The sequence below is a fragment of the Syngnathus typhle genome, linkage group LG21, assembly GCF_033458585.1.
Source record: "Syngnathus typhle isolate RoL2023-S1 ecotype Sweden linkage group LG21, RoL_Styp_1.0, whole genome shotgun sequence".
Lineage (NCBI taxonomy): Eukaryota > Metazoa > Chordata > Actinopteri > Syngnathiformes > Syngnathidae > Syngnathus > Syngnathus typhle.
In genome coordinates this window covers 7,155,729-7,177,099 of record NC_083758.1, presented here as the reverse complement: position 1 = coordinate 7,177,099, position 21,371 = coordinate 7,155,729, and the positions used below count along the sequence as shown (strand labels likewise).

The 21,371-nt window shown below is 44.6% G+C and overlaps 1 protein-coding gene across 3 annotated transcripts; it reads right to left on the bottom strand.

Moving 5' to 3' along the window:
- Positions 1-8,035: 8,035 nt before the first annotated feature.
- Positions 8,036-20,937, bottom strand: mdfic (MyoD family inhibitor domain containing). 3 transcript variants are annotated; one of them, XM_061269235.1, is made up of 5 exons: positions 20,712-20,937; positions 20,466-20,571; positions 19,172-19,237; positions 12,215-12,475; positions 8,036-9,265 (listed from the first exon to the last, which is right to left on the bottom strand). In XM_061269235.1, the coding sequence occupies exons 2-5, from the start codon at positions 20,551-20,553 to the stop codon at positions 9,006-9,008; spliced, it is 675 nt and encodes a 224-aa protein (XP_061125219.1). In that variant the 5' UTR covers positions 20,554-20,571; positions 20,712-20,937; the 3' UTR covers positions 8,036-9,005. The 3 variants fall into 3 exon arrangements, with proteins under 3 accessions (XP_061125219.1, XP_061125220.1, XP_061125218.1); XM_061269236.1 differs by having other exon boundaries at positions 20,466-20,568; XM_061269234.1 differs by having other exon boundaries at positions 20,466-20,605; positions 20,712-20,935.
- Between the last annotated feature and the right edge of the window lie 434 nt (positions 20,938-21,371).

Here is a 21,371-nt window from a genome sequence, read left to right as displayed (position 1 = left end):
CACCCACCCAAGGATACAAACACGGCTCGGCATCCGAAATTCTCGGAATGAATGATGAAGTGGATGCCGAGCTAAAGTGACAATCAGGAGCTTGTGCAAATGCGACTTTTGAGAGATGATTTACAGCCCATTTTCACTTTTTGTTCTTTGGCAGAAATACGGAGATCTGATGATCTGATTATTATGACCGTATTTCCCGCACTATAAGGCGCACCGGATTATAAGGCGCATAGAATAAATGACTCAACGTTACTCAAACGTTAATGCAATCACAATATAGTACCACTCGAAATAGTGAAAACATTAATATATTAATAACGCAACGTTGCTCAATATCACACAACACACAAAATAAACACGTAAAACTTATTTGAATAAATTAGTCCTCATCCACGAATCCATATTGGTCCATATATAAGGCGCACCGGATTATAAGGCGCACTGTCGGCTTTTGAGAAAATCAGAGGTTTTTAGGTGCGCCTTATAGTGCGGAAAATACTGTACTATTAAAAGTACTGAGGGGAAAACGAAGGTTCGACTTTGCTTCATGAACCAGTTGTTAGTTTTTGCCCTTTAAATTTCAAAGTGCAAAAATAAATTCTAATGAGTCAATGACTGTCAGGAAAAGAAAGCAAAAGTTGATTTCAGAGGTCGCACTGAGCCGAGGAGAGGCGCGGCTGGAGTCGATGGAGCATCGGCGGGAAAAACAAGGCAGTGGAGTTATTAGGACAGCGAGGCTGACAAACACTACAGAGAGCGGCAAAGTCTTTGCGCCGCTTCACACAGACGCACACATACACAAACACAAAGGAGACCAAAAAGATCTCTCGGTGCTGCTGACTGACAAAGATGCGCTGCAATATAGATGACGAGAACAAAGGCGCTCATAACAAACTCCAGTCGTATCCAGACGATTTCCTTTTCAATAATGAATCGCCATCAGCATCGGGCGTCAATACCGCCTCGTCTGTTTCTCTGTGTGTGTGTGTGTGTGGGGGGGGGGGGGATATAAAAAACATCTATCCTCAACGAGAACAAAACTTCTATATTTAATCTACGCCGAGAACAAGCAAAGCCGCAAAAACAAAAGTGGGCCGCGGCATGCAAATGGCACGCGGACCGACCGAGCTTATCCCCACACGTCGGCGTTGATTGACAGCATTTTTAAAATGTGTCGATTATAAATATTTATAATTGACTTAATATTGACTGCATTCTCGCCTTTTTGGTTGAAAAATAAGGGCGGGAAGAGGAAAAACTTTTCCCCCCCTTTCTTTTACAAAACAGCACAATCCGGTTCATTTTGAGCTCCCCCCCCCTCCCCTTCACATAAATAATCCTCCTCCCCTTGTGCCCACATTGTGTCTGCATATGAATTCTCAGTATTCATTCTTCACTGAGGAATATTTGCATGGAACTTTGAGCAGTTGTCATGTAATAAAAATGATCATTACTATTATTTCTATTATGTTAATGTTATTATTATTATTAATTATATTTTTTTATTATTATTATTCCAGTTATTATTACAGAAACTCTCAAACAAACTCGGATTCAGTTCTCTAGCAAACATTCAGCGGTGTAGAACAAGGTGAGGCGAACCTGGGAAAAAAAATAAAAAAATCACTTGGCCTTTGATTGAGTCAGGCCATATGAGCTCCACCCCGACTTCCGTCGACCTCTTTCAGGTCCACATCAAAAAGGTCATCTGCAGTCGAGAGGCCGGCCAACGAGTCCGCCCGTGGGCTCGAGCCTCCACCACAGTTTGCTCGCTCTCATCCATGTTCCTCTTTGAAGTCCCACAAAATGGCATTGCAAACTTTGTTTTTCCTCTCGACAGCGGAGCGGAAAAAGTTCCCCCACTATTTAAAAAAAAAAAAAAAAAAAAACACAAACACACGGATTTATTTTACAGTCTCAATAATATGAACTGCTTCCAATCCCACAGAGCATTAGGATTTAAAGTGAGCATGAAACACAACCCCTTCAAGCAGATTAAATTTCAAATCAAGCAGGCCATGTAAATGATGTGGTGACAGGGGGCCCGCTGCAATTAGCATGCCGGGCTAGTGTTAAAGCAATTAGGCAAAACAGACAGCTCCAGAACCGGGCTCTGAACGCGGCGAGGGGAGGAAGGACAAATATTTCCATATCGTCGGCGTGTACGCACACGTGTGTGTGCGCTTTGCCGCTTGTTGTGTGCTGTTTGTGCATTTCTCAGAGGGAATCAGAGGTTAATGGGAACGGGACTTTGTTTACTGACAGCCGGCAGAGCCTTTTTAGAGGGCAGACGGAAAAAAACGAAATCATTCTCTTTCGGAGAATAAAAAAAAAAAAAAAAAAGAAGACGGTGCCTCTCAAATTGCTTAGGGGAAATCACAAAAAACACGGAGTGGTAAACAAGCAGACACTCTGGGAACCACTTTGGGGGGGGGGGGGAGCAGACGCATTTGGGCAAATCTCTCAGGTGGAGCCATCAAAAAGCCGCGCTGGTGACGTGATCACCTGGAGACGAAGACTGACGTTCGTTTGAGCGTAAATTACTCAAACAAGCATGCCAGGGCGGGGGGGGGGCATTTAATACTTGATGTTTCCCAGCGGGAACGTCGGCACGCGCCTCTAATTCAAACAATGAGTTATGATTTACAAATGCGACTAGAAACAAACACGTGCGAGACGCAGGCCAACGGGGAGGCAAAGTAGGACGGTGAACATTTTGTTGTTGCCGAAGAAACATTTCGTGGCATTTTTCCGTTTTTACACGCCAGTCGGGGATGTTTGTGCGTACAACGAGGGGTTGCTCGGAGACGACGCCCCCGCGGCGAATTGACGTGACACCTAATTACTGAACGAAAAGTGCATTAGGTAAATAATACCGTAATTTTCGGACTATAAGTCGCACCGGAGTATAAATCGCACCAGCCATAAAATGCCCAAAAAAGTGAAAAAAGTGTATATATGTATATAAGTCGCTCCTGCGTATAAGTGCCCCCCCCCCAAACTATGAAAAAAAAATGTGACTTATAGTCCGAAAATGACGGTAAACTCGAGGGGGAACAACAATAAGCCACTGTGCCGCCTCCGATGCTATTCACGCTCTCCTCAACGATTATAAAAGTCAGTTCATAACGGGGGAGCGTTTCTTCCTTTAATTTACACAAGTCAATTAACTGTAATTTAAATGAAGCTGACTTACCAGAGAGCGTACTAATTAGTTTCTGTTCAAGTCAGCGGTATGAATGTAGGCTATGTTATACAAGCCGTCGAGACTCGGCAGCGCCATATGGTCGACATGGCCTTTGGGCTTTTGTGCCAATTGCTTCTTGGAGACGGCAAGCGGGTGAAGCAACGTTTTGCTAGGGCTGCGCAAAATGGCCGTTTGGAGACACGGAGAGTTCCATCCATCAGATGGGGCAGAAAGTACCGTAAATTCCGGACTATAAACCGCACCGGACTATAAGCCGCACCAGCTAAAATTGGGGGATATTTTAGTTTTTTTCTTTTCTTATATAAGCCGCACGTGCACACGCGTTTTTTTTTTACAAAGAAAGACCGTTCACAGAAAGCCTTTTTAAAGTTTTAATAACATACTTTAACATGTCTTTCCCTACATTGCCTGTGACGAAGGGTTTAGAGCCCTTTGACGCAGGTCACCTAGCGTGCATTCCTACTAAAGCTCATAATAGTCACAAGCAACACAGCCAGAATAAGCAGCAGCCATAGTAGTGTTTCAAAATAGTATTTTTGTTGTTTTTTTTCTTCAAGATACCGCAGTGTATAAAAGTGATCAAGTCATCACAAAAATCACGAAAAAAAATCCTTATATAAGCCGCACCTGACTATAAGCCGCAGGGTTCAAAATTTGGGAAAAAAGGCGCGGCTTATAGTCCGGAATTTACGGTATTTCTGCAAAAGAGACGTTGTACCGAGGAATGCATCGGCGCTCTCCCCAAAAAGTTACTCGCCGTCTGAGAGCATCTGACCGCTTCCACCTGCCAATTACAGACTTCTCCTAATTTCCAGACTGAGTAACAAAGGGCCCTCTAACAAAGCTTCCCATGGAGAATTGACCTTGCTTGCTATTTACATACAGATGCACTGGCGCCCATTTGCATAATGTTTTTTTTTTTAGCTGGGTGCTCAGGGGAGCGGCATTGTAACATATCGGTGCCTAATGAACTCTGAAAAAAAATTGATTTTCCAGCAAGTAAATTAAGAAATGCATTATAGCTGTTAAAGCAATCTTTGGGGAAATCGGAGGCTTTCACCGCTAAACTACGCTTGATAAGTAATAAATGACATGATACACGAATTAGCTTTCATTCAGGCCAAATGAATGGAACGCTGTAGTTGCGAGGGCCGCCGCCGCTGGAGATTTCATTATTTATCAGGTTTTGCTGTATGTGCGTGTGATGCACGCATAAATAAGGTTTGATCACGGTGAACGTTTGCATCCATCAGCGCCGATCGGTGTGCCGGGACTTCCCGATTGTCAACAGAAGCAGGTTTTTTTTTTGGCAAGCTTCCTCCCTTTCCTTCCTTCTCCCTCCCACGTCAACGGGTGACTCATTGTTTAGAAGCCTTCCACTCGGCCGTCCTATCACCCGAGCACTGACGCTACTTTTCCATTTCATCATAGTCTCGGCGTGCCGTGGTCACATGACCTGTTTTTTTTTTTCTTACACAACCACTGCATTTTTTTTTATTGTAATCAGTTTGGACCATTTGGGCACTTGACTCTAAACTTCACTCCCATTTGTGTTGTCGTTCTTTAGATCGGTCTTTGGACTACAAAAGCAGATCCTGATGATTTGACTTGAGAATCCACGCCGCTAAATTCACAACTGCGAAATCATAAAACTGCTCATTAGATTCGCAAGCGTACCTGGAAAAACATTTCAGCAAGAGTGACATGAAGGTCTGGTTAGGTATTAGCCTCTTCTGTCACGCTGAGTAGGAATTAAAGGGAGTTAGCGTTACTTTGAAGCAAGCACAGTGTCTCCTTCCCTATCACAGCGGCAATATTATAAAAAAAAATAATTTCAACCCGCCGATGGAAGTAAATTAGAGAAAACAAAATCTTGCAGATTAGTCAATTAAGTGGCACATTAGCCCGGGACTTAATTAAAAGATAGCGACGGCGGCCTTTAAGGATACAAAGAGTGTTTAAACAGCAGATTGAACAAATGGCACTTATTAAAAACTTTACAGCGAGTCACTTGACACCTCTCACATCCTTCTCACCGCACCTTGAACTACATAAATAGACCGGCAAGCTCCCCGGGTTCCCGCTATGCAAATTTCGGGGAGGACCCCGAGATAATCAAGATGGAGTCGTCGCAAAAAGGATGTTAGATATGGATCTTGGGACTTTTTAAGAACGTCAAGTTCCACAACACTTAACCAAGTGTGCGCACGAGCGTAACATTAACGTAATTACGGGCGGACGCCCTTCATTAAACCTTTTGTTCGAACCCAAACGACAGAAATCGGAGGCAGGCGAACAGAAGGCTGTTATTGTGTCAGCGGCGGCGAGGATTGAAGAGCAAGGAACGCTAAAACATCACAGTTCACTGCCCGTGTTGCCATCTCGCCGTCACGTTGGATCCAGAACAATGCCGCGGCTGACAGCTGGCACCCAAGAATCATCACGCTAAACTGAATTATTCCTGCCACGTGTTAATTTATTAACAACCTGTGCATGCTCTAATGTAGCCCCCGCATTTGCATACACATTTTTAACCTGCAATTGGTGTTGGGAGGGGGGTGGGCGGAGAATATTTCAAATTCCCTTCTGCTAAGCTGCACGGGGAAATTTTGACGAATGGAGATGATGAGAAATAAATCTCACGACCTCGGGAGACATTTTATGAGTCGATTTTGGAGAAAATGATACGTTTGGTAGTCCGAGAAATACCATGATAGCAATATCTCTGTTTTTAAAAATTGGAGATAATTTGTCATTTTAGTAATGACGCAAAATTTGTCTTCTCGGGGCACATAAAATGATGCGGCAGGCCGTATCTGGCCCCCGGGCTTTGAGTTTGACACCTATGCGGAATGTAACAATGAAAGCATTGAGATGTGCTTGGAATACTTTTTAAAGTTGCAAAAAAATCGTATTATAAGATCATCACAGGGTAAAAAAAAAAAATCCAGCTATACAATCACACATCCAGTCAATTGACATTTATCACCCGACAGGTAACTGGAATTAGGAAGATGACGGGGGGGAAAAAAAAAACGAAGTCACACCTCTGACTCCCACCTTTGCATCAAATGTTGAGGATCGTACGCCCGCTGACACCGACAACCTTCAGAGGCGACGACGTAAAAGGGAAAAACGGAATAAATGAGATGAAAAGAGGAGAGGTGTGATCCGCCTTCCACTTCACCCTCAATGAGCCAAGACAAAGACTGACAACGCCAAAAAAAGACTAGCATAGTGCTACTTCTTGCTAGCATTGGCGGCCATGTTGCAGTCTGAGCAATTAATTCCATTTCCCGCACGTTATCATTGACTGGTAACTTTTCGCCGTCTTCCAAACTCTTTCCCGTGTCAACTTTCCAAAGTGCACCTCGTCCTCTAACGAACAAGTCAACAAAGATGAAGCAAGCACGCCAGTGAGCGAGCGAGCACGACTAAACAACCTGCCAATCACCCGGTGAGATGCAGATGACTGCAGGCCATTGGGAGGCTGTCTTCATTTAAGTGATGTTAAGAGCAAACAATCAAAAGTGCTGCTCGGGAGACGTGTCCAAATGGGCCCGTGACATGTAACAATGCTGACATCTAATTTATAGCTCAAGGAGAGTGTACAAGCAAATAAACAGCCCCCCCCTCTTTCCTCCCGTCCTCCTCAATTTGCCTCAGGCACGCTACGCTGCTTTTCAGACGGCGGCGGGGCTGCGAGGAAAAGTGATGGAAAGTTGAAAGATGATGATGACTTATTTAAGGACGCCGAAGCTTCTGTTACTTCCCTTTCAAAGCCGGCGCATGCATCCGCGGCGTCGGGGCTCACCCCCCAAAAAAATAAAGACTCGGAACGACACGGGAGGAAGTCAAATGTTTTCTGCAAAGTTGCGCCCGAAATGGGGGTGAATGAATCCTCCCCGCTTTCATTTCTTTCTCTTAGGCGGGTGTTTTGCCGGCACCCCCGCCGCCGCCGTGTTATCGTTGCATTGCCGTGGCGACGCCTCCAGGTATGGAGGAGATTAGAAGCAGTCAGAGGGCCTTGTACGGCAGCAAAGCTTTAGCAAAAGGGGGTCTTTAAATATTTAAGGTGTGAACGCCATCGCGTATTGTTACTCTAAGAAGACAGGAACAAAGGATACAAGGCTTTCGCTCTGGAAAAAAAAAAAATCATTTACATTTCATCGCCGCCGACACCGACACGACGCCACTGCCGCATTCTGTACATAGAAAAACATCACGGCATGAAAATAAAGCGTCTCGTCATCTGTCACCGCTGATGATGTTCCACATGATTTTTTTTTTTTTTCCGAGTGGCGTAAGATCAAAATAAACACACAAGTAAATAAACAAGAAGCTTGGGCGGCCTGATGTCAAAATCAATTAGCTGTGTCAGGTAATGACCCGATTTGCACGCTAAACTGCGCCAGGCGGCTAATGGGGCCGATACCTGACGAGTCTAATTGAAAGAGACGCGACTGGATTTTCTTCTCGTTTGATATCGAGTCCAAAAAAAAAACTTAGTCTGACGAGTATTAGCTTTAATGCGTGCCGAACTACATCGGAACAAATTACGTCCACGCTAACGAGGAGGTAATGACGGCTATTACGATTTCATAGACAACTGCGGCGAAGGAACGAAAAAAAAAATTGCTTGTATTTAGAAAAGTGAATATTCCACCTCTTTGGGCGGCAGTTAGTCAAATGGTCATTTATTCAATATTGTCGGCTTTGAGGTCAGACGGGTGACGATTTAGTCACGACCTGACGGCGACGAAAGAAAAGGTCACCTGAAGTTTTTTGTTCTGCTGACTGATCAAGTGAAAGAAAAGCAGAGCCCCATTCAAAAGTTGCACGATGTGAATACACGACTGTTTATTTTAAAATTCAGAAATAATGTACAACAGCAACAATAAGAGAAATTTTAACCAATACATCAAATTGTAAAGCTTGAAAATGAGTCAAATCTTAAAAGGACTTCTGTAGCTAAGTTATCTCCCCCAAAAAATCTTCACATTGTGCTTTCTCAACAGTAAAAGTTGGCCAACTGGATGACTGAACTAAAGTAAAATCCAAGTACCGTATTTTCCGCCCTATAAGGCGCACCTAAAAACCTAAAATTTTCTCAAAAACCAACAGTGCGCCTTATAGCCCGGTGCGCCTTATATATGGACCAAATTCCTAAATTTAAACTGGCCCAAAGCATTGTGTCATGAAATCAATCATAAGTGGCCCGCTGAAGACTATGAATCATGACTCAAAAAGACTATGGATCATTACTTTATGATTATAAAATAATTTGTTCCGTCTGAAGTTGAAATAAAAAAGATAAAATGGAGAATGATTTGATTTGGATTAAAAATCTGACATGATGCATTAATGGTGCGCCTTATAGTCCGGTGCGCCTTATATAAGGATAAAGTTTTAAAATGGGCCATTCATTGAAGGTGCGCCTTATAGTCCGGTGCGCCTTATAGGCCGGAAAATACGGTAATCTAGTACGAAATGGCAGAAAGATATCTTTGTTAGCTAGTAACAATTTGCTATCCGTTAGCAAGTAGCGCCGGTAATGAGCACGCCTGAGCATCTAGCGGCCGAGCGGAGACGAGCTACAAAAATGCCTCTCGCCTCATTAGTTGCCAAAAACAATACGACAGCGAGCGCCTCGTTGCGAGTCGGCGGGCGATTTCAATTCCTGATCAGCCCCTTCCTGAAATTCCATGACAGTAGATATGGATACATAAACATGAGATGTCACATTTTACAGTGTTGTAGTACTGGAAGAGCGAGAAACAAAATGGAAGAGGCGTCCCTACGAGGGGAAACAGATGCCGCAGCATTCCATGCAGATTTCCAAGCAATCCGACGACTCGCAGCAGGCGTCCATGATGCCGCAGTCCATGTCGCAGGGGCAGTTGCAGTCGTCGCCCATGTCCTCGGCGCAGCAGCAGCAGCAGCAGCACCACGACGACTCGGAGGCGCACGGGCCGCACCACGCCGGCGCCACCACCAGGTTGCAAAGCGTTAGGAACTCGCAGAAGAGGCACGCCAGGATGGAGTGCACGCAGCAGTCTGGGAAATTTCGCCCACGTCAAACTCAGGTCGACGGTTGGATTAGTAGGCGGGTGGTCGTTGCATGCGAGAAATACGCAGCGGCGAATTCCTGGCCGTTCGTTTTGATTAGCAAGCTGTTAAATAATTGCAGCATTATCATGCAGAGCGCTAGCTTGATCGCGCAGACGATTAGCAGCCGTATCGAGCAAAGACGCCGATTAGCGTTAGCCGCGGGGTCGTGGCCTCCCAATTAACATTTAACCTCTCCGGACCCTTTTGATGAGGGCGCATGCAAGTTTTGCAGAATTCTCCATTACAAATTACAAAATGTGCTCATTACCCAGCCCAAAGGTGTTTACAGATTAGGTCGAATTAGCTACGCTGCGCTGAAATGGCATGTGGGAATTATTCAGGATGAAAATGTCACTTGAGCTACTTTTTAAAAGCGGAGAATGCTGCGTAAGCGATTTTTCAATGGGGAAGCAGCGAGTGGGAATTATATTGGAATGCCGTTCACATGATCTAAAGATCCTTAAATCCTGTTGCTTCCACATGACACCACCCAAATAAAATTCCCGCACTCATGTTATCATTAGCCGTGATCAAATAAGTGTGCTAATTCCATTTTAGAGTCGCACACCATAGAAATTCCTACAGTCCTCCGACTCCATGTCAAAACTCGACTATTTGAAAATCCAGGGCGGCACTTTGGAGTGCTGATATATGACCAAAAAAGAAAAAAAAAAAATCTTACAAACAGGCTACATTTGCATATCTTTCATCAGCTCATCTTGAGCTGTCGGAGTGGGCTGCTGCTGATTGGGTTCGAGGCGAAGGAGAAAGCAGCGGCAGGACGGCGTGGCGAGGCAAGCAGAGGACTGCTGGATGCTCATGTTTGATTAATCAAAGTCCATTTTTTTTTTTTTTTGATGCTCAGAGCTGACCAGGAGCGGCGGCTTGCTGTGATATAAGCAAGTGTGTACTCAACTTTTAATGCATCTGATTATGCTGATCTGAAGACAGAAGCGTCTTTACTATTCAACATATAGTCGCGTACCCCCGAGGTGCACGTCAAACCTCAAAGCCGGGCTACGAAACTTTGAAGGACCCAGAGGGCAGACCCACGAGCCACGCGAGACTTCTGTATGCGAAAAAACGATAAATAAAAAGACGGTACACAATCATTAAGCGGCGGGCGGGCGGGCGTCTCAGCCATTTTTATTTTTGCCTCTCAGCCATTCACTTGGATGTATAATTGAAGAGAAGCGATTAGTGCGCAGAAGATGGTCGCCCACAACTGGACACACTCCGGCTAACCTCCAGATTGCTAGCTTGCGCTCAATGTGTAGCATTTTTTTCCGTGAACTGAACCGGAACCGATTAAGTCATAAACCTGAACCGATGAATTAATCTATTTGGTTAGAGTCAACAAAGATCTAATATTACAAGAGGATGACAATAGTATGAATGGTGCAAATTACACATTATAGACAAACCAAGCACTTGGCAGGCGGAAAGCACCTTGAGGTTTATTACGCCCAATTAGCCCAAAACACCAGCCAACCCCGACAAAAGGCAAAGAACTCCTTGAAACCCAAAACGTGTGATCGCAGATTGGTTCCGGTGCCGAAGAATACAAGGGAAACCCCCCGGAGGAAGCTCCCTTTTATTTCTTGTGTTTAGAAGGCTAATTTCACAGGCAAACAGATTATGTTAATCCGTGTAAACACTCAAACACAACAGCAGCTTTTCTTTTCTATTTTTTTTTTCTCTCCCCCAGGCCGGGAAATAAACACTCGAGAGCTGGCGACTGCAAAACAGTCAACACAAAAGCCATAATGAGACCGACTTGTTGAGCTTTTTCCCATCTTTAATTTCATTTCCGCCCTCTCTACCAATTAAGACCCACCCAGCGGGATCATTTACAGAACTCATTGTAGTCATTGTTTCCTTATGTCTGTCAGCGTCTTCTATATACAGTATGGGCGACACAACTGATCAATAACTAGTTTTGGAATCGGAGCTGAGTAAAAATCGGGCCACATAAAATGATGAAGCGGGCCGTGTCTGGCCCCCGGGCCTCGTGTTTGACACCGATGATTGACAGTACATGTTCTCCTCCGCATTTTCCACCTGATGCATAATTCAAACGCGGCAAATCAACTCAGGCTCACGCCGCCTACTTTTCTCCTTCACGTAAACACATATCTCAATCCGACTCGTTATCAATCAATGTCCTTTGGACGGATGCGTGCGCTAATGCGTCATAAAATCTCGGGGCTCCGACGAGGGCGGCCGCGTCCGTCCTGTTAACGAGGGGGACTGGAGGTGCGAGAGCCGCTCATGACTTTTAATGGGCACCCCGCCATCACAGACCTTGTTAGGCGGTCACACCTACCCTGTATCTGCGGCGACGGTGGTCATTACCGGACCCACCTCTGGCTCGCACCTGGCAAAGTGACGGGCGAGCAACGCAAAATCAAACGCCTGCCATCGGCGATAAACACAAGCGACAGACTCGTACTTGGTATTGTATCCATTATTCTGTTAATACCGGAGATCGGTATCGGGCCGATACCAGTAACTTTGACATTGACTAAGTCCTTCTCGCCATCAGAAGAAAGATGTAAAAAAGGAAATAAGAAAAAAAGTGGGATTGAATATTCCTATTTATGTGATTATTGTTCTTATTTTTGTGCTATTTTGTCTGAAGGTCCACGAAGCATTTCACAATTATCAATACAGTTTTGACATTGACATGATCAAAAGTATACGAAAGAATTGCTCCGAATGTCACTTTGTTGATATTTTATCTGACCAGCAATAATCTGTTTTAAAAAAACTTAACTATCATTTTGCATGCATGTATGAGACTTGATTTCTGATTAGTAAAAAGCAGGGTGAGTTGCTTTTAGTAGTTAGTGATTAGTCAATTTTAGTCCTGAATTAGTTTGAACCCGGACTCACCTTCCGGTAAAGGCGTCTTCGACGATCCGGTGGAGCTTTGCCGGCTGCCGTCGCTGTTGACCGACAGGCTGGATTTTAACTTTCGTTGCATTTTCTGCGAAACCGGCGTGGCCGGCCCCCTGGTGGCCACCGCCGTCGTTGCTCTCGTGGCAGCGGTCGGCCCTCCTGCGACGCCATTGCCGCAGGAGCATTTGCACGTTGTCCTCGCATCGGCCGCGGGGGGCCCGACATCATTTTGTCCTTTTTCAATCTGAGGTTGATCTGAAAGCAAAAAAACAATCCGTCAATTTCTCCCCGAAAAATTTCCATTAACTCCACTTGACATCAGTATAACTTTATTTAAACGAGAACTTTGTCAGCACTCTGCCGTCAGGCTCGGTAGGGGGAAAAACTTTATTCGCCCCGTCGGTTCTTGGCAAATCTTCCGAGTATTGTGCGATATTGATCAGATGGCAAACATTTCCGCGCCGGGATGACAGAAAAGATGTTAGGGACCTCACATGTGACAGGATGACAAAAAGCTGGCATGCTTGGCGGATGGGAGCAGTACCCAGGTGAGTTGAACGTGAGATTAATAAAAGAGCTTTATAGAAAATAGCTGCTGTCTGCAAGCGTAATGATCTCGTCGACTTGAACGCTCAGTTGGCCTCAGCAAGTCTTGGAGCCAGAAGACGGCGACCCGTCTGATAAGATAAGGCGGCAAAAGGATGAGAGGGAGCCAAGGATTGGGCGCCTCGCCCAAAGGAGTACCTGCACATTCAGCTCCACTGGGAGTTGCTCCTGTATTGCCCCGCCCCCTCCCTTCCCCACTCTGGAACACATCAGAGCCTGCTAGTGAAATGTGAAGTTGCGATTCTAATTGAGCTACTTCGGAACGTAGAGGAGACGGCCACATTCCGAGCGGCCCTTTGATTAATGCAGCTAAACCGAAGCGAGGTGATTTACGAGCCAATCGATTGACTTTCTTGCGGCATTGCGCGAGACAATGGTGTAGTGGCCACAAGGGGCTCCCTCGCGCATAAACACGACAAACGTAAGCATTTGCGGAATTGTGAAAGTAAAAAAGAAATAATTAAAGAGTAAAATGAGTTCAAGTCGTAGCGGCAGGTTCCCTGAATTGTCCTCGCAACTTCCTTTTTCTATTTTGATCCCAATGAAGACGAATGGACACGATGCGTGATATAATATGCAAAGCATTGATCACGCTAATGATGATACTGTCAGAGATGGCAATGACAGACGTGTACAGTCGCCACTCTGCAGATGAAAAAATAATGAGACGAAAAAATTGGAAAAAATTTGCGGCGCATTTCCGCTCTTTTGTTTGGAACGCGGTATCGGATCGAGACTCCGTATCGGCAGATACTTAAAAAAATGACTTGAGTGCAAAATAATTTGATCAGGAAAACCTCTAATATTTTTTTATTAATTAATAATAATATTTAATTATCAATTTTAATAATAATAACAGATTAATCGAGCACCAAAATAATCGTTGGTTACCACCTCAATTGTTTTTTCGTTTTGTTTTTTTACGCTAGGAAGCCTAGAAACCCTGACAAGCTTATAAGGTGTCTCGCTCAGACTTCAAGTTAAAATTAAAAATTTGATTAAAAAAACATCTACTCAATCAATTAGCCTACCATTTGAAGTAGGATTAAAATATTTTAAAATAAAATCGTTTATTTGAGCAAACCTAGGATTAAAAGAAAAACAACAACACACATTTAAAAGGGTCCTTTTACCACATCATTGCAGAGATAACTGAATATACCAAACCTGACAGGACGCATTAAAACCACATGTATCCTGCAAACACACACACACACACACACACACACACAGCGGACCAAATTGGACTTGTAACCACCCTATTTCTAGCACATCAACAACTGTTGAGAGTGTACATTTGTAGTTGAATAAAACATGCTATCCCCGGCACACGCTGTCACACACATCACAGGGGAAACTGCGGGGTGAGTGCTTCTTGACTGTCTAAGCAGCATCCCAATTTGGTCGCCGCTACCAGTAGTTGACAGGCTGGCGATATCTGGGGAGCATTTTTAAAAGGCCAGTGTTTGATGGATTCATGAAGAACATACAAATATAATTGCCATTTGTCACAGAGTCTTCAGCGCCGCCGCCGCCACACGGGCGCCGGAGAGTCTGCATGGAGGGGGGGCTCCATATATAAAAGCAACACTTTTGTCATCGAAAATAGGTCCTACAGGAGAAAGTTGAAAATTGCACCCAGAAGACACAAGAGGAAAGGCGTGTGTGTGTATATAACGTACACACACACACATAAGCGGGAATATGCATGCATGCGGCTCGGACTACAGCTGTACAAACAGCAATTCTGAAAAAGGCAAGAACATGAAAGTCTAACAACGAGGTCACAGGGGGCAGTGTGAAGACTGTCATTCACACGCCGCTATGGCGAGGAGACGGGAGCCCAATAACAAGCATTTTTAATATTTATGCCATGAAAAGATTTTGGCCTAGCATTCAAACACGCCGCGACGGTAGCTGGTCATTATCCGTTAATTGCTACTATTACCCCCCAAAAAATTAAGAATCATACAGAACCACGTTCCAGCAGCTAGCTCGCTATGCTAATACCCCGCGCCGGTGTTTTGTTTATCTTTGCATTAGGAAAAGCGTGTATATTTTCCGCTCGGCCGCGCATGTACCTGCATGATTGAAATGCTAATTTGTCAAATGTGCAATGACCTAGCCAGAGTCCTCCTTACCACCATCAGCGCCAAAACAGCCCCAGGTATCAGCTCTCCTCCTAACAAATAGCAGCGTGTGGAACAGCCCCTGCCTTTCAATCCAAAGGGATATATTTTCTCATTAGAAATTATACATCTTCCCCGTTCGTATTTATAGAGGCAAAACCAGGGGAATTATACGAGTAGAGGGGGGGGGGGGGGGAATATATAGTACAATGAATGTTATTACAAAAGGGCTCTGATTGAAATGTTCCTTGGGCGTATCAAAGCCGTGTTTACCGTTTGACCTTCCAAACTTGAAGACAAGGACTTTCTTTGAAATATGCAAAAGAAATAAAAGATGCACTGACTGGAAAACAAGCAGAAGGTGACGTAAAATCAACCTGGAATCGTGTTTACCCTATGTTGTCATTGAAAATGGACTTAACTAGAATTCAGGTTTCTTGCGAGTCAATTCTGGAATTCTGAGTCGTCGCCTCCTCCCACCACCCGATTTGTCAACATTGTCATGTGGAATTTAGCAGTTTGCTAAGTTCGACGCCTTACCCCTGATGAATTCGAGCGAATCGGTGTCACTGTTTGAAGCGATTTCCTGTTTCTCGCCATTTGAACCACTGAACGTTTAATCGAGGCTCTTGTTGCAATAACGTCTTGTGACTCACAAACCGCCAGGCTTCTAAAAACAAGCCCCACCCTCTTCAACTGCAAACAGGAGGGAGTAAGACGAAGCAAAGTTGCTGTGGGAGGCCAGCGAGTGAAAGCAATGACTCAAATATTCCGCTGGCTTCCATACCCCAACTTCGACAGGAAGTTCAAGTGTTTGCGAGCTGGCGTCTGTGTCACCCGCTAACCGATTCAAGCTAGCTAAAAGACCATCTGAGGTATGACTGCGGGTCACGGGGAGGATTGGCAGTCTATCAAAACAGCCCCACGCCGAGTTCCTTTATTTGCTCAGTGGCAATCTCAGCATTAACCCTCCGCTAATGGGACAGCTGTGGGTCAGCGCCTCACATCTCACCGATGCCAATCAAAAGCCCTAAGCTGAGAGAAATCAACCTTCGGGATGGAGGTGCTCGTCCGCCTCTGAGTGGCTTCTTAAACACGGAGACGCCCGTATCGATTTTAACTCCAGCCTGAAAAGCAAGAGGGGGAGGTCTCAGCCTGAGACGGAGTCTGGACGGCAGCCAGCCCCCCCCCCCCCCGGTCCCTGGTCACCCTCTGCTGCTCAGGGGTGTCTGACAGAATGACCTCGCAGCGAGGCATTGAACCTACAAACACAAGGGGGCCAAGGAGCTGCAAGCTCAGGGGCTGGCGGGGGCAACACCAGCACAGATCTCAGTAATAGAAAAGGGTTTTAACCTTAATGTTGGAGCCAAAACCCTGTTAGAGGCCACATAATCCCCCCCGCGCCGCTCTCATTTAAACCGACTGGAGGTTGTTCTTTTTTTTTTCACCCCATTTTATCAACCCCCCCCCCCCCTTGCCCTCACTTCCCTCTCTGTGAGGAGCTCTGGAAAAAATGCCTTCGTGTGTGGCACGGTTGGTAAGCCTGCAATAAACAACTGAAGTCAATAAGATTTTATTTGAGTGCTTCACTTAAACTAAAAAAAAAGGCAGAAACAAAGAGTCTTGTGAGGAAAGTTCCCAAGCTCTCAAAAGATTAAAAAAAAAAAAAGTCTGGTAAATTATGAACTAACAATCGGGTCATAGGTCAACAGGAATTAAAATAACTTCAGGACGAGAACAGCAATTATTTAAAAACTTAATTCACAATCAAAATGCTTTCTTGATAATCGTGGTACGCATAATCATGTGGCTTGAGTATGTCGGGGAAAAAAAAGAAAAAATGACACGCTGGCACTTTGGGTAAAATATGCTAATTAAGGCACTTGAAATTTCCCATATGAAATCTATCTGCGGCAAGACAATGAGAAAATAATTACAACAGAGGTAGAATTACAATGGCCGTTTTAATCAACCCCTGCGCTAGCATTTCACCCTGTTTATACCGTTTTGGATTCCGTGACCCGCTGCTAAGTAATCACTTGAAAAATAACGACGGAGTTCATAATGGCTCTGTATTTTCCGCACTGTTTCGGCGCAGACCGGGGCTCCGAGGACTACGGAGAAGATATGCTTGACGAGGACCAATCGCACAGTTCCTAGCGCTAAAAAGAAAAACTAACAGGAGGTTCAAAAGTCTTTGAGTACTTTGGCAACTCTGAGGCAGCGTTGCAAGTTCTGGATGTCAAATCACATTTGGAAATGTATTTCACTTCAGTTCTTAGAGGTCACAAATTCCTTCCCAAAGAGGTCAATCGGGTAATTTGACCTTGAAGGTGTGCCGCTCAAGTCCAATCAGAGAGTCACACAAAAGGTGATCTTTCTTTCAAACCGAGTCGTGTTACTTGACGGGCCTTTTGCGCGACAGATAAAAGTAAGGTCATCTTTATCGGGCATTAAAAAATATTTGACAATCCGTTGAATAATGGCGACGATTAAACTCCTCAATTTATTCAGGGGGTGAAGCCGAGAGGGTACTGGGTGGAGGAGATATGGAATTTCTTGGGGACCGCCAAGCCCAAAGCCCTCCAGGATGGAGGAGCCACTGAGGAAACCTTCCCCGGCGACAGCCTGGCTTCAGATTTTCTACTTTAACAAAGTCGGACGTCTGACAATCCCCGCGGCGGCTGCTTCGTAACCATCGTCTAACTTAAAAATGACCGTCGGCCATTTTGAATCTTTAGTAGAGCACCAAAAACGTTGGAAATCTACGCTCTAAAACTAAGAGCTTGTTTATCTTCCTGTTGTAAGGCGACGAGGCCATTTAAAAGGCTAAAAAAGAAGCTGTCAGTACAACAATATAGTCGACTTCCTCGTGTTGTGAGAACGCCACGCTGGCGTTAAATCACACGGTGAAGGGGGAAGAGCTCAGGGGCAGGATGCAGCCAAGCAGATGATCTCTTATTGATTTCCTGTTGCCGCGGCCGACGAGGGCTCTCAATTAGCAACGATAGGGAAGACCTCAAGACCAATGAAATACCTAACTTTAGATTTTCCAATCATTTCTTTTCGTTTTATGATTTCTTATTTATTTTTCCAAAGCAGTTTAAAATGTCGAGCCCCACTTCTCGGTTGCACACTCCGTTAGCAGCGGCGAGCGGCGAGATCAAATACGACGCAAAACTGTTGTCACGTGGGATTATTTTCCGATAAGAGAGAAGCGAGAGAACAACACTCTCGCACCTGACAAGCTTTAGAAGACCTCTTGACAGAAGAGATTTTTTTTTTCCCCTCTGCTTTTTGCAACCAAATTGCTCCCTCGCCACTCCGGTAAACAAGCCCCTGGCAAGTCATTAAACTTAAAAAAAAACAGGAGCCCTGGAAAAGTTAACAAGATCGAAACAAAAGAACCGTTGTGTCAAAATCAAACACGGTTCTTATTATAGCTCACCGACTGTCATGGAAGCAATCAGCTGCTATTAGCCTGCCTTGACACATTTTTCCTTCGCCTTTGTAAACACGCGCATTCGGGAAAAAAAATGCCCGCCGAAATGACACTGATGCTCACTCGACGCGTCTTCGAGTCGGCGCGGTTCAGACATACAAATAACCCCGACGTAACGCTAATCAATCCAGATTCTACTGCCTCCGTCCTGATAAATAAACAACTGGACTTTTTTCAGAAAGCTAACGGCTTGTGGTCGTCTCGTACTACGAGCGAACCCAATCGCGGGTCGAACCTTCTGATATCAGATTCCACCGTGGAGAAAGTGACAGAACTGAATTCGGTCAATTGATGCCCATCAGCTAGCTCCAGGAAAAGACTTTAGCGTTAATGTTAGCTAGCAAACCGAGGCTAGGAGATGTGTTAGCACGCCACTGGGAAAAAAGGAACGTGGTGAGATACAATAAAGCCCGAGCAGGATTTCCTCCCGGGTAGGAAACAGAAGGACAATGGAAACGGGAGATCGAGTCGAGACGGAATAAGACAGTAAACATGTGGGCCTTTGGCTCCGCCCCCACCATCCAACAAAAGAGCCTTCAGGTGCCATCTTGGTATTATTTCAAGTGGAAACACTGAGGCTGCTATTTCAGTTGGCCTCGAGTCAAAGCGTCAAAACATCCATTCTTGACAGATTATTTTGTTAGGTAAGATATTATTCAACCTCAAACCTGGCTCTAATTATTTCCCGACACGTTCCTGTTTGCTTCTACGTACTTCTGATTGGCTCAAAGTGGTCCTCCTGAGTCACGTGACCGGACGATGGTCCCGATGGTTCAGCATCTACAATCAGAAAAACATTTTTGTGTTAGCTAAAGGGCAAACAACACAACAAAACAGACAACTCCAGATTCTGTTTGTCACATGATACCACATGAGCGGTTTTGGAATGCAACCAAAATCCTTGCAGCGGTGGGTCGGTTCTGGAACTCATTTGCGGCACTCCCGACTGGGGCGCTACCTGCTATGAAAGCAGCATTCATGTTCAAGTGGAAAAAAGTACGTAAGCGTCAACAGCTTCCACTCCCTTCGCATCTCGAGAGGAAAACAATCCACTTTATTGGATCGGTCCTCGGCCAGTTTGCTGTTCTGGTCCCAATGATTCTCACAAGTGTGTTTGGCAAAGCCGGTGATATTCCGGTGATGGATCGAGGCCTGGGGGGGCGGGGCTAGATAGATGCAGCGTAGTTGCGAGGATGATGTATAGCAGCGACGTTAGCGCCGCTAGTTGGTGATGCATCGCAGTATTTAGTGATCACGGTTAGAAACGAATTGGCCTACTCCCGCTACATCTCCGCTCCCCCGGGAGGGAAAATCCAGTCTTAAGCGCAGAGGCGCCTTTGAAAGGGGGGTGGGGGGGGGGGGGCGTCGAAAATCCATTCGCAATCCAGCAGCCTGACTGATTGCTTACTTTGTCCTACTTTGCTATTTTTTGACAGAGCCGTAATGATGCTTGGTATAAATAGGATGGTTAACGCTTCATTGCTTGTTTGAAGAAAAAAAATGAAAGAAAAAAAAAAAAAAGGAGGGTGTGGAGAGGGGCGGTTGGATTATTTTACATGTGATAATCTAACTAGAAAGTTAATTAAAAATATAATTGGCCTGTGGTTTTCTCTTCATGGGTTCCTGTGGATTTCACAAGACATAAAGAAAACATGGCCGAGGCGCATAACAACACAAGAGAAAGGCAATCTAGGTTCTTTTTTTCATGCATATATTGACATACTTCCTATTTATACCTGCTGGTCCAGTTTTTATGCAATACTCAGTAAAAAGTGGCGTCAAGAAGGTTCTAGAAGGCCTTCAAGTTGACTTTGCACTTTCCCGTCACATGCATTCTTGATGAATGACGTCATTGTGATAACTCAAGGCAGACAACATAAAATATAATAAAAATAAAATAGACGTGTTGGTAGTATTAAAATAATATATATTATAAAATAATATAAATAAATATTATAAAACTGCTTTCAGTTTAATGACTAATAATAATTTTGACATCCATCCTTACCGTGAATGAGGGGCTGCAAAGAGGAGCCGGTCTCCGGTTTTGGGCTTCTATCTGGCCCCCGTGGAGGGTGTCCGGTCTCCGCGGACATGGAACCGTCAAAGTTCTTCTTTTGCCAGAGGAGAAAAAGTCACCTCATTAGGCTTGGAGACACAAAAACGACGGTTATTCAGTGGAAAAGAAAAGTCCCGATATTTTTCTATTGGAAGTTGCTGACCGGCAAACATTGTTTAGAAAGACGCCGCTTACCTTTCACAACATGTCACTTCCTTCGCTTCAAATCTGACGCGCTCACTCCCATCCTTATTTTTTTTTGGCGGAAACTGCTCGGAGGTGAAAAGTAAGCACGACTAATAACCGTAAACTTTTGGAGACGAGTCGTGTGTGTCCAAGCTGCAGCGTCCAAAAGTTTGACTATGCGCAGATGTGTCTGACGCACGTCCCAAACTTTTTTTTTTTTCTTCCTTCAGAGGAGAGCCGAGAACTTTTCATCATATCCGGATTCCTTCACAGCTTCTTTCCTGCCTTGCCTCCATGGAATAAATCACGCTTTTTTATTTTATTACACAGTAGATTATGGACAGGTATCGACAAACAATCACCAGCTAAGAATTGCAGGTGTGAAATGGGCGTGTCCAAATCTACCTGGAGCTTTTTTTCTTTTTTTTTTTTTTTAATCCAACGCAAACTATGGTTAAAATGACACTATTATTGTTGTTATTCTGCAGTTAAATTCTTTTTCCCCCCCCCAAATATAATGTTTATGTTTAAAGGCAATTGTTGACAGTCTTGCAGATACTGTCAATATTCTGTATATCTATTTTTAAATAATTATTTTATCCTAAAAAAAAATGTCCGCGTCTTTTCTATTTATTTATTTATTTAAATTGTATTCTTTTCTTTTTTTTC